At 38.9% G+C, this 12,202-nt stretch overlaps 1 protein-coding gene across 1 annotated transcript; it reads left to right on the forward strand.

Moving 5' to 3' along the window:
• Positions 1 to 690: 690 nt before the first annotated feature.
• LOC129102149 (serine/threonine-protein phosphatase 6 catalytic subunit-like) lies at positions 691 to 10,805 on the forward strand. Its single transcript, XM_054612147.1, has 7 exons — positions 691 to 877; positions 2,458 to 2,553; positions 3,253 to 3,318; positions 4,758 to 4,899; positions 5,002 to 5,081; positions 9,449 to 9,658; positions 9,753 to 10,805. Exons 1-7 carry the CDS (start codon positions 803 to 805, stop codon positions 9,999 to 10,001), a joined length of 918 nt encoding a protein of 305 aa, XP_054468122.1. The 5' UTR covers positions 691 to 802; the 3' UTR covers positions 10,002 to 10,805.
• Positions 10,806 to 12,202: the final 1,397 nt, after the last annotated feature.

Here is a 12,202-nt window from a genome sequence, read left to right on the forward strand (position 1 = left end):
ATGAACCCTGTGGGAACCTTCAATTCTTCATGAAGCTTCTTCTCGACGCTTTGGTATTCCATCTTCGGCAACATGATCGAAGCTGAGGAAGCTTTTTTTTATTTTTACTTTTGGACCGCAGCCTAAGGTCTTTTTAATGAGAGTTATTCTTCTTCACCACTGTCAACAGTGTCCTGCATGTGCTCTCTGGCCCTTGTTTGCCCTCTGCTGTTATGACTAGAGAACTACAGTTGCTACACGTATGTGCAACGTAATACAGGAGTAAGTGTTCATTTTTTCGACACCGTACAAGATAACGTAATTAGCCTACGGAACAAAATGACCAAAACAACACATTAAACCCACAAATAAACAAATGCACATAGTGCTCCTGGAAGATCAGTTGTCATTGCACCATCAGGGAGCGCTGTTGCATTTGCCCTGCACACCAAACGCAGTAGTTAGCGACAAGTTGACTTGAGATAATGCCATTTTAATGACACCTTCGAAATAAAGGTTTAAAATAAGCCACTGGAATTTTATTAATATGTTTCCAATATCAAGAGTTGGGATGAAATATATATTAAAAATATTTTGTATTTCATATTCGACTTAACTTTGGTGTTATTTATTAATAGAATACGGTTTCGTTGGTAACGATTTTTATTTTGAAGGTTTTCACAGGATGAGGTTAACTAGATTGAAGTTGAATTGACGCCAGTGATGAGAGTTGAAAATGAAGGAGCGGTGAAGAGGAAGAAGAAAAGGAACCTTGCTAGCTGGCTAACTACTTTAGCAATCTTCTGGCTTTAGCGTGTTGATAATGGCGCCTTTAGACCTTGACAAGTACGTTGAAATAGCGAGACACTGCAAATACCTGCCGGAAAACGATCTAAAGGTGAGTTTAAGAAGCTGGAATTAATGTAGACTAAGGTTTGATGATATCAGTGAAGGCAAACGTCGACGTTTGTGTATAAAGCGTGGCTAATAACGTAACCGCTAGCTAGTTAACGTTAACACGTATTACTCGGAGGTAGAAAGCCTTGTTATTTAGATCCACATTTTGTCAGCGTCACCAATAAAACCGATCGTCGGCTAACAAAGTCCGATGAAAATCAGGACGGAATTCACAGAGGACGCGGGAGTTGCTACTGCGTAGATCTAACTCTAGCTCCTAACGTTGGCTAACGGTTACATGTAACCATTTGTGCAAAACATGGGAACCACGGGAGCAAGTTTCATCTGCAGTCTACATCAGTAGCTAGGTGTATCGTTACCCACCATTGATACTCACGAGCATGTTGCTAGCTACTTCAAATGTATGGCGCTCTAATATAGGTTTAGTTAATTAAAACACTTGTTCAGAAATGCAGTAATGTCATTGTTTTATTGCTGACCCAGAATCTGCCACAGAAGAAATTCAGAGCCTAATCTGATTTTCATCCGTCTCTCCAACCTGATCGTGTCAACTAACGTCTCATTTAGCAGACATTAATGAGGTATAGATTACCTGTAATACTGTCCGTTGCATTTTACCTTTCACACTACAGTGTCGCATAGCCAGACCTATAATTGCAGCAACATTTTACTGGCTTCATATTTCTGCATCATTCTTAATAAGGAAGAAAAGCACTCAGTTTAGCGCAAAGTAGTTTGCAATCTACATAGTTTAGGCCAGTGGTTCTCAAATGGGGGGTACGTGTACCCCTGGGGGTACGTGAAGGCACTCCAGGGGGTACTTGAGATTTTTAAAGAATATATTCAAAATTAGCATCCATTCAAAAATCCTTTCAAAATAGTTATTTAATAAATATTCAATAAAATATAAGTGTAAGTTCATGAACTGAATTCAATGCCACAATGCAATCTTCAGTGTTGATAGTTTAATAAATCAGACACTGATGGCACAGCGCTGTGTATTACATCTTTTTTCAACCAAAAATTCTTTGCGCTGGTTAGGGGGTACTTGGCTGAAAAAATATTTCACAGGGGGTACATCACTGAAAAAAGGTTGAGAACCACTGGTTTAGGCTATTGTCTTCTGTATGCTGTAACCAACTTGGGAGGCTCGCACAGACACTGTGTGGGTCTTGTGGCTTTGAGTTAATTTAGCCCTGTATAGATCTGTATAGAAATGATAAGGTCAAGTCAATATAGGGTTTCAGAATAAAATGCAGTTGTAGAGCGAAAAATCATAAAAAACAAAACATTAGTCCTTTTTTGAAAATGGCATCATGGAAAATGCCTAATTGTAAAATACTTTAGAGTAAATCTAGCCTTCATCTAGATTGTTCAACTTTGTTTTTAAGATTCAATTTGGTTTGATTAGTTTTTATTTCCTCCCCAAAGCGGCTCCGCTCCTCTTTTCTTATCATGGATAAACATAATAGACCAGTAAGCTTGCATGTTGTTGTGAAGCTGTGTTGTAAATGCATGACTGTGATTGTTACTAACTATTGCCATGTTTTACTTTTTCAGAGATTATGTGATTATGTATGTGATTTACTGCTGGAAGAATCCAATGTTCAGCCAGTCTCTACTCCAGTTACTGTTTGTGGAGATATTCATGGTCAGGTAGGCCCAACTGATCTCTTACACTAACTAAATTACCCTTACTTGTTACCCAATTTTTGTTTGTCTCTTTACAATGACTGAAAATCTAGCCTAAAGAATGAATTTACGGATTGAGATTTTATACCATTGTTACATATTTTAAAAATGAATTGAATTAACTAAGGGACTTTTTGTATGTTAATGTATGTTTCATAAGTGGGCATGCACAATCTGAATGTATTAGTAGGGGAAATGAAGCAATATCTATTAATTTCACAGCATTATTAAGGATGATTTGGCCCCAATCCTATTTTTATTTTACTTTTAATGCTTAAAAAAACCCATGTATCCACATGGAGAACAGTCCATGTGAAATGAGTTGCGAGTATGGCTAAGCGATACAGCCAAAATCCTTTTGATGAAGCATGTTTTCTAGTCAATTATTAAATGGTCTAAATTAAATAACCACATGGTTTTGTATACTATTGTGTGTGCAAAATGATCTGATTTTTTCTGATTGTGTATCAAATATCTCGATATAAGATTTTACCATGATATTATTCCATTAGTAGACGATAAATTATCATATTGAATTATCGCAAAGCCCAGGTTCATTTTTTGTTACATTGCTAATAGTGTTGCACTTTTGAACATACATTATCTGTTTTTTTCTTCTTCTAATAAATCAAGAAAGAATCTCTCTTTAATGTTCCTGTTTAGTTTTATGATCTTTGCGAGCTCTTCAGAACTGGAGGCCAAGTTCCAGACACAAATTACATTTTCATGGTAAGTGAGTAAGTTTTCTTGAATAACCTATGTTGCAACAGCGGGGGGGGTTCCTAACATATTAATTAATTCCCTAATGCAATTTAACACTTTAAAGTTTGAAGTTTTTGGACAATACCTTCATTCGTTATTATTTTGGCCAGGATAATCGTGACATGGCATTTTCCCATGCCTGGGCATCAGGCATCTGTTAAACCAAATATTCTCGGTCTAGCTCGGCTAAAACCACTGAAGCTGTCAGCATCTTAGTGTGTTGTGTGCTAATGAGCCTGTTTTTTTACCATTATTTTTTACCATTATCTTCACTTCACTAGTTGTATGTAAACTTAAATTATTATTTGGAATTATTTTTGGCATTAAACAAAAAAAAAGATTTTATATTTATATTATATTGTACAATTTTGGCATAAACAAATCATGTTTCTATCGGCTGTGAACTCCAGATCAGACTGGAAATGCAACCACTTAAAAGATGGGCAACCTGTGTTTGTACTTTTAAAAACAGAAAACGCATTTTAATTTTGTGATATTTACAGTAAATGACATAAGATTTAGCCAACGGCAAGAAGGAAACTTTAGATCTCCCTCTAGCCAGCCGCCACCTTATTTAGGTTTTGTAGTGAAATAAAGAGGTATGGTATAGATAACTCACCTCAGCTTCCCAAATCAGTTCTTCCTCGTCCATTGTGGCGTTTTCAAAGGAATAAGAATTAAATGGCAACAGGGTGTCCAACAAAAGTTCAGTTCCAAACAGTGTGCTGCGCAGTGCTGCATCACTTGTGGCCCTTTTAGGACACGTTTTTTTTTATGGACATCATGTGTTTGATTTGTTGAAAAATCACAAAATACCATTAGTTATTTTGTTTATGATTTATTTCTTTGAAATTGTCAAGTTTCTGAGAAAAGTCAGCTAGTCCATCAATATTATTTATATGTCTTGCAGCAATTTAATTTTTTTGTATAATTAAGTCACTTCAGAATCAAATTGTGAGGCACTGAACGATTTGCAACCCCTAAAATATTGTGTAATTTGCATTATTTCGTGAAAATGAAGTCACATTACAAAAAGTCTTGTATTTGGGTCTCTGTTCATCTGGATGTTCTAAAGTTAATGCCCTGATAGAATAAAATGATTATTTTCCTTATTCCCGGATGGCGCCTGAGCTATTCCAATTAAAGTCCCAGTGAAAGCTAGTGTCTTAAGCTTCTGTAACGTGACATATTCCACAGGGTAACCTTATATTTGAGTTACAAATTGCTTTAACTAGTACAAGCTTTTTGGAAAGTAACAAACCCGTAACTCCAATGATTCTGTAGCCAGGTTCTGATATGAAGATGCACTGAGTCCTGGAAACAACATAGTTGTGTTTTTAAATTATTACATGGAAGCTCTCTAATGTTTTGCGTTCACTGATGGTGTCTTCTTTTCCCTCCTCTAGGGAGACTTTGTAGACAGAGGATATTATAGCTTGGAGACATTTACACATCTGCTAGCTTTAAAAGCGAAGTGGCCGGACCGTATCACACTTCTACGTGGAAACCATGAGAGCAGACAAATTACACAAGTGTACGGCTTTTATGGTAAGTACACATGCTTCACTCTTACTTTTTATATATGTAAATGTTTTCTGTTTCACAAGCCCATCAAACCATGTTGCCATGTATTTTTTTTCTCATTTTTAGATGAGTGCCAAACAAAATATGGAAATGCAAATGCCTGGCGGTATTGCACAAAAGTGTTTGACATGCTGACTGTGGCAGCTGTAAGTTTACTCATGGTTCTTTCACTTTGATTACAAAAAACACTGCCTGTTGTAACATATCATGTGAATCTTTGAACATAGCAAGAACATGTTAACAACATATAAAAGATTTTGCATCAGCCAAGTAAATCTTTTATAACTTGTAATAATGACAACAATTTCCTTATTCACGCAAGTGGAGCTGTCATTTTTAGATGTTTTTCCTTTTCTTCCAGTGAGTGAATTAGAACTTGCTTAACATAGCTAATGCGTCATAATATAAACACGTCTGCACTGAATTTAAACTTCACTTACTGTTAACTTAATTTGTTTTAATAGTGTTCTAATCTATGAATTTTCACATCGTCATCAGACATTATTCATAAAGACTTTATTAATTAAATTGGTGGCCACAAAGATAACCAGGTGGGCTTAAGCCGTCCAAGACCAATCACATGCTACTTAATAGGTTCTGAAATGCATATGTTAACAAACATAGGCTATTACCCCTATACTTGCCTGAATGCTCCACAGTTTTATCATACAAGCCTTATACATCATCGTCGGAGTGAATGTGACGGCAGCAACAAGACGAACATTACAGGCATGGCATAGCGACACATGGCCACTCATTCACATACACAGCTGACAGATGCAGCAGCATCATTAATCACAAGTATTAATAGAGGGACGACAGCACCAACATGCCCAGTAACATCAAAATTACACTTTAACATAGCCTGGCACAGTGGTCGCATTAAACACACACACACACACACACACACACACACACACACACACACACACACACACACACAGAGGTCTCGGTTGAGAATAATGGCTGAACTTGATGAGAACTCTCTTCCACCTGCTCCTCACAGCTTCTTTTTGTGCCAAACTAAAAACTGCTTTGTTTTGCCATGATTTATTTTTTTATCCTAACCTACATTAGAAGCAGCTGGTAGAAAGTAGTTCAGTTGATTTTTATCTAGCCCAAAATTACAAATTTGCCTCAGAGGGCTTTACAATCTGTACACATGCGACATCCTCTGTCCCGGAACCCTCACATCGGCACAGGAAAAACTCTCCTAAAAAAATAAGGAAGAAACCTATGGGAGAGCGACAGAGGAGGGATCCTTCTCCCAGGATGGACAGAAATGCGATAGATGTCGTGTACATTAGTCATTTAGCAGACGCTTTTATCCAAAGCGACTTACAATAAGTGTATTCAACATAGGTATTCAAGAGAACTACTAGTCACCAGAAGTCATAAGTGCATCTCCTTTCTTAAACAAGCTTCTAAAAGCATAAACCAGAGCAAAAGTATAGTGCAGAAGCAAGTTACTACGAAAACAATAAGTGCAACAAACTAATACGAATACAATACAATAAGTTCAACGAACTGATACGAATACAATAAGTGCAACAAACTAATACGAATGCAATAAGTGCTACGAGGAAGGCTCAGGGTAGTACTTCTTGAAGAGGTGAGTTTTCAGCCTGCGCCGAAAGATGGGCAGTGACTCTGCTGTCCTGACGTCAGTGGGGAGTTCATTCCACCACTGTGGGGCCAGGACAGAAAAAAGCTGTGACCGGGTCGATTGGCCGCAGAGCAACTTATAAATGCAAGAACAATATACTTAGTCTATTCTAGCAGAATCAAGTAGTTCAGTATCCCTCCAGAAGTCAAATACACTGGAGTGAAGCAGGTTTTATTTCCTTGAGATGTGTAATAATAATAATAATAATAATTAAGCCTTTATTAGTCCCACAATGGGGAAATTATTTCTCTGCATTTAACCCATCCCGGAGGAGCAGTGGGCTGCAATGAAGCGCCCGGGGAGCAACTTGGGGTTATGTGTCTTGCTCAAGGACACTCGGCATGTTGCCGGTAGAGGGGCTTGAACCACCAACCTTGTGGTTACGGGACAAGCGACCTCATGTGCCACAGCCGCCCCCATGTAAGCCACTCCCCCTGGCACTTAACAGGGCAATTGACCTATTGAAACTAAACTACACCTCTCAAAACAGTTCCTGATTACAGAAATGGCAAAAACAGTATAGAATGAACAACATAACAGAGTTACAACACATTCAAGACATACAAGACTACTTATAATAACAGTAGCAATGACTATAGTAGAATTATAATAATGATATAGGTAATAGTAATGTGACTAATAATAATAATGGAAGTAGCAGTGGGTGTCATCTGGGTCACAGGAGGCAAGACCACGGTCCAGGTACCACGATTCATGGAAATCTGCGATGCGAGAAAGCGCAAAGACTCCAGGGAAGAAGCAAAGCCAATAAGCGTAATGGTACAGGGAATAATAATAATAATGTGACTAATAATAATAATGGTAGTAGCAGTGGGTGTCAGCAGGGCCACGGTCCAGATATGACCACGATTCATGTAAACCTGCGAGGCGAGAAAGCACAAGGACTCCGGGAAAGAAGCAAAGTCAGTAATGTGCATAAGTAGGACATGAATACATAAAGATGGAGAGCAAAATGCACTGCCACTCAAAAAATCTGACCTATCAGGTAGCCTTACCAAGAAAGCAAGAAACAAGACATAACTGAAACAGATTTAAAAACTGCTATTCACTGGCTAGTCCACTAAAAAGGAACGGTCTGATTGGATGGACCCAGACCCACCTAGGCAATGGTGCAGGGTAAGGGCAAGAGGAGGAGACTGAGCCGCTACATCATCGGATCAACTAGAATGTCTCTGTCCAATCAGAATTACTTAAAGATGAAAAGCAAGGATGGATGATGTGAGCAGATGGTAGTTATTTTTCTTAAAATAGAAAAAGAAAACCAATGGACTGGTCCTTTTTAACTCTGTCCTGAAGACAATCGTGCAACTCTTAAATGGGGAACAAACTAAAGCAAAGTATTCCCAGTGATGGTGCTAATCTGAGCTGGATGTAATCTCCTGGAGCGGAGCATAAGCTCTCCTCATTGGGAACATTTAATAAAGACACTGACACTCAGAAGAAGACACTATGTGGACACAAGCACTAAGGCTGCTGCTTCTCACCAAGTCCACAAACAGCCTAATGTAGGGCGGCTGTGGCTCAGTGGAGAGCAGGGTCGTCCTCCAATCAGAGGATCGGCGGTTCGATCACTGGCTCCGGCAGTCCATGTCGATGTGTCCTTGGGCAAGACACTTAACCCCAAATTGCTCCCGCAGGCTGTTCCTGCGGTGTATGTATGTGTATGAATGTTAGCTAGGGTCCTGATGGGCAGGTGGCACCTTGCATGGTAGCTTTTTTGATCAGTGTATGAATGGTGTGAATGGGTGAATGATTAGTAATGTAAAAGCGCTTTGAGTGGTCGGAAGACTAGAAAAGCGCTATACAAGTACAGTCCATTTACCATTTAAACTGTTTTCGGTCATTTTGCAGATTCAGATTAACAAAAAAATAAATAAAAATCAATAGATCCATTTAAATATTATTGATAAGGCTTTGTTGGTCCCCAGAGGGAAATTCACAAGCTATCGAACAGTATGTAAATTAATATATAAAATATATGTAAATTAATTGGCTCATTTGAAGCCATCGACACAGTGAGGCATCAGTCATTTTAATCCATTAATATAATAAACATGGTTCTGAGATGGGCTGCATAATTGGTACTCCCACCTTGGTACTTTTGGTATATTTTTAATTTAGTTCTATCTTCCCTGTTGTGAGATATTTTGATTATGAGCAAATGCAATTAAACTTGTTTATTAAAACAAGATTTCTCGTTGTATTCTAATCCAAGTACAGTCCAAAAGACTTTATTTGCGTATTGAATAGAACATGGAATATTACTGATGTTGATGTGCTGATTCAGGTTTTTACAGACAGAAGTGCATTAGTTAACAGTCACTCCAAGCGCCAGAATTCCTAAATTCAGAGCGCTGTTGAAATGACACATTTGGTTGTTCGTAGCACCACACACTCTGAGCAGCCAAGTGTCAAATGCAGTGAACGTGTAAAAGTTACTTGTTTAGCTAAGCTACCTTGGTTACATTTTCACTAACTCCTTATGTTAGCCATAGCCTACATTCTCAACTAATTTTCATCGACATATTGTTACGGTCTCATCGTCATCATTGTCATCCTCACTGGCTCTTGCACAAGAGACTCTATTTTGCATTTTACATATCTATAGGAAAGTTTTCTTACATTTATTTTGACATACCTGTTCCTCTATTCACATAGCAATAGAATGCTCTGTTTGTTCCAGCAGTGCCTTAATTTTAGTGTAGATCTTCAGATTTGATTTACAAACACACCTAAACCTGATCAAGATTAGGATTTGGGTCATATTTACTAATATATTTTCTGAATTGCCTGTTTTCTAATGATATCTCTAATGTGTAATCCCAGTTGATAGATGAGCAGGTCCTGTGTGTCCATGGTGGTCTTTCACCTGACATCAAGACGTTGGACCAGATCCGCACCATCGAACGCAATCAGGAGATTCCACACAAGGGGGCCTTCTGTGATCTTGTGTGGTCAGATCCAGAGGATGTGGACACCTGGGCAATCAGTCCGCGCGGTGCAGGCTGGCTGTTTGGCTCCAAGGTTACCAATGAGGTATGTTATGTCATCAACATGTACAACCAATCAATGGAAACAGAAACATCTGTATCACCAGTTGATTGAAAATAATACTCATATTTTGTCATAGTTTGTGCACATCAACAATCTGAAGCTCATCTGCCGTGCACATCAGCTGGTTCACGAAGGCTACAAGTTCATGTTTGATGAGAAGCTCGTGACTGTGTGGTCAGCGCCCAACTACTGCTACCGATGTGGAAACATCGCGTCTATCATGGTCTTCAAGGACGTAAACAGACGAGAGCCAAAGCTATTCCGTGCCGTCCCCGACTCAGAGCGTGTCATACCTCCTCGAACTACTACCCCCTACTTCCTCTAATGACGAGAGCCAGTCCTCTCTCCTCTCGAAGCCTCTTAAGGTCTCAACTCTAAAACTTAATAAGATGTTTTAGAAGATGAATGGAAGTAACGTCCCTCTCAGGTCTACAGCATCTTGAGTAGCAAAGGGTTTCTTCTAAGGCAACAGTCTGTTTGCACCACACTCACTTGTTCTGTCTTTAAGAACAAACTAGCCCCAATGAGAAAATGATAACTCAAATTTTAATGATAAGAAAATGTTGAATGGTTTAATTTTGATGTTATGTATCCTATTGAAGCAAATCAAACATTTAAACTGGTGGAAACTGCCAATAATACATGTTCAAATAAAGTGATATATATTTTATTTAGCATTGTAGCAGTTTGGTCTCATGGTTGCCTTTTTGAAAGACTGGACTAGTTTCCTTGTTTTAGGATGACACTTTCTGGAATTAGGTAATGAAATGTTTTAATACAATAATTGCTGTTGTGTGTAACCCCCCCCCCCCCGTATAAACAGCTTTTGAGCACATCCTACACCATTTTGCATTAAATGTGAGTTTTTTCCAATGTTTTTAAAAAGGTATGTGGCTGCAGACCTTATTTTTTATGATGGTAGTTTCTGCATCTGTGGCTTTTATACAGATGAAATGTATTCACTTGAGAACATTTTTTGCAGTGTTTCTGAATTAACGAGATAATCGTTATTGTGTGTGTTGTGATCCTAATCTTTATTCTTCAACATTCAATTCTTCAGTACGTTCTTTGGACTCTCATTACTGGTGTGTACTTTAAGCAAAATAAACCATAAACATGGTTTTCATATCAATATCAAAAATTTCAGTTCTTTGATGGCATTTCTGCTATGACATTGCTTATCTCTGCCTCTTGTACTTTTTCAAATATTAAGCTTTTTTTTAAAAAAAAATTACAATCTAACTCAATGGAGAAAATTTTGAAATCCTCTTTTACCTACTCCACTTTGAAATGATAATGCTTCCGCATATTTTCAGCTACAGACTTCATTCAAACCTTAAACGACTTTGAGCTATTAAACTTGTGATCAGCTTTTTTGGTATTACTTAGTTTCTGAGTTATCACAGTTTACATTTCATGCAGTTTACAGATTTAAAATTGGTGTGATTTGCGCTGCTTAGTGTGTCACATGACCTGTGATGTCACCCACTTTGAACCCCTCAGTGTTTCTCCTTTCTATGCCTCTGCCTGCGACAGTTCTAGCCAGAAGCATTATTTTTTCAAGTTGTAGACTTACGGCTGTCTGGTCCATTCTCATTCATTGTCCATTTGGCATAAACCTCAACCAGGCTCAATGATGAAATTATTTGATTTTGGTGGCCAAGGGTCAAGGTCACTGTCACCTCAAGTCCGTCCTGCGTGGAGTGCGTGGCACTGTAAATGCACAGGTCGGGCGCTATGGAGCCTGCTAAATACGCATGAACTCAATCGCTGAAAATTGTCGCAATGTTCACAGGTTATATGATCTGTGCCAAGTCTCGTGAGTTTGAGTATCCACAGGGTGTCACAATGCGTTTGAATTTAAGTGATTAGTGGGTGCTATGGAGCGGACGGCTTGCCCATTCAAACCCAATCATGATGTCAAATTGAAATATTTACTAATTTCTACATTTGTGAAAAAAGTTTCCACAGTAAACCATGACCACAAAACACCAAAGTAGCTGAGCATGTCTAGTGGTTACTAAACAAATTTACAGCGGCTCATTTACACATACAATCCTCTTCCCATGGCAGTTCCAAGATAAATAAAGAACTACGCTATGCATAAGCAGTGTTAATGGACCCCAATCCTAGCTTCTTGCCTAATGCCTGTCCGTTCTCCTTCATTTATTTGGCTAATACTGTCATCTTGTGGGACTTCAGTAAAATCCCGCAGATGGAACCCTCTCAGTGCCCAGGGGTCTACCAGCCTCCACTGCTGCCTGACTGAGTGGGAGGCCAGCGTCTCTTATGTCCAGGCCTTCATTGCTCACTGTTGACACACCTGGCGTTGACTGTCGGCTGTCTGGTTAGCGATCAGCCATCCGGAGCAAGCCAACTGCCGTCAGACAACAGTGCACACCTACATCCCTGCCAGAGAGTTTGGCTTTTCATCTGGGATCTCCCTTTTCAAGTGGAATCAGGGAGTCAATCAGGGCCATGGCAGCTGGCGTAACCATGTTCCAGGTTTTACCACGATCCATGGAA

This window comes from Anoplopoma fimbria, chromosome 14 (assembly GCF_027596085.1).
Source record: "Anoplopoma fimbria isolate UVic2021 breed Golden Eagle Sablefish chromosome 14, Afim_UVic_2022, whole genome shotgun sequence".
Lineage (NCBI taxonomy): Eukaryota > Metazoa > Chordata > Actinopteri > Perciformes > Anoplopomatidae > Anoplopoma > Anoplopoma fimbria.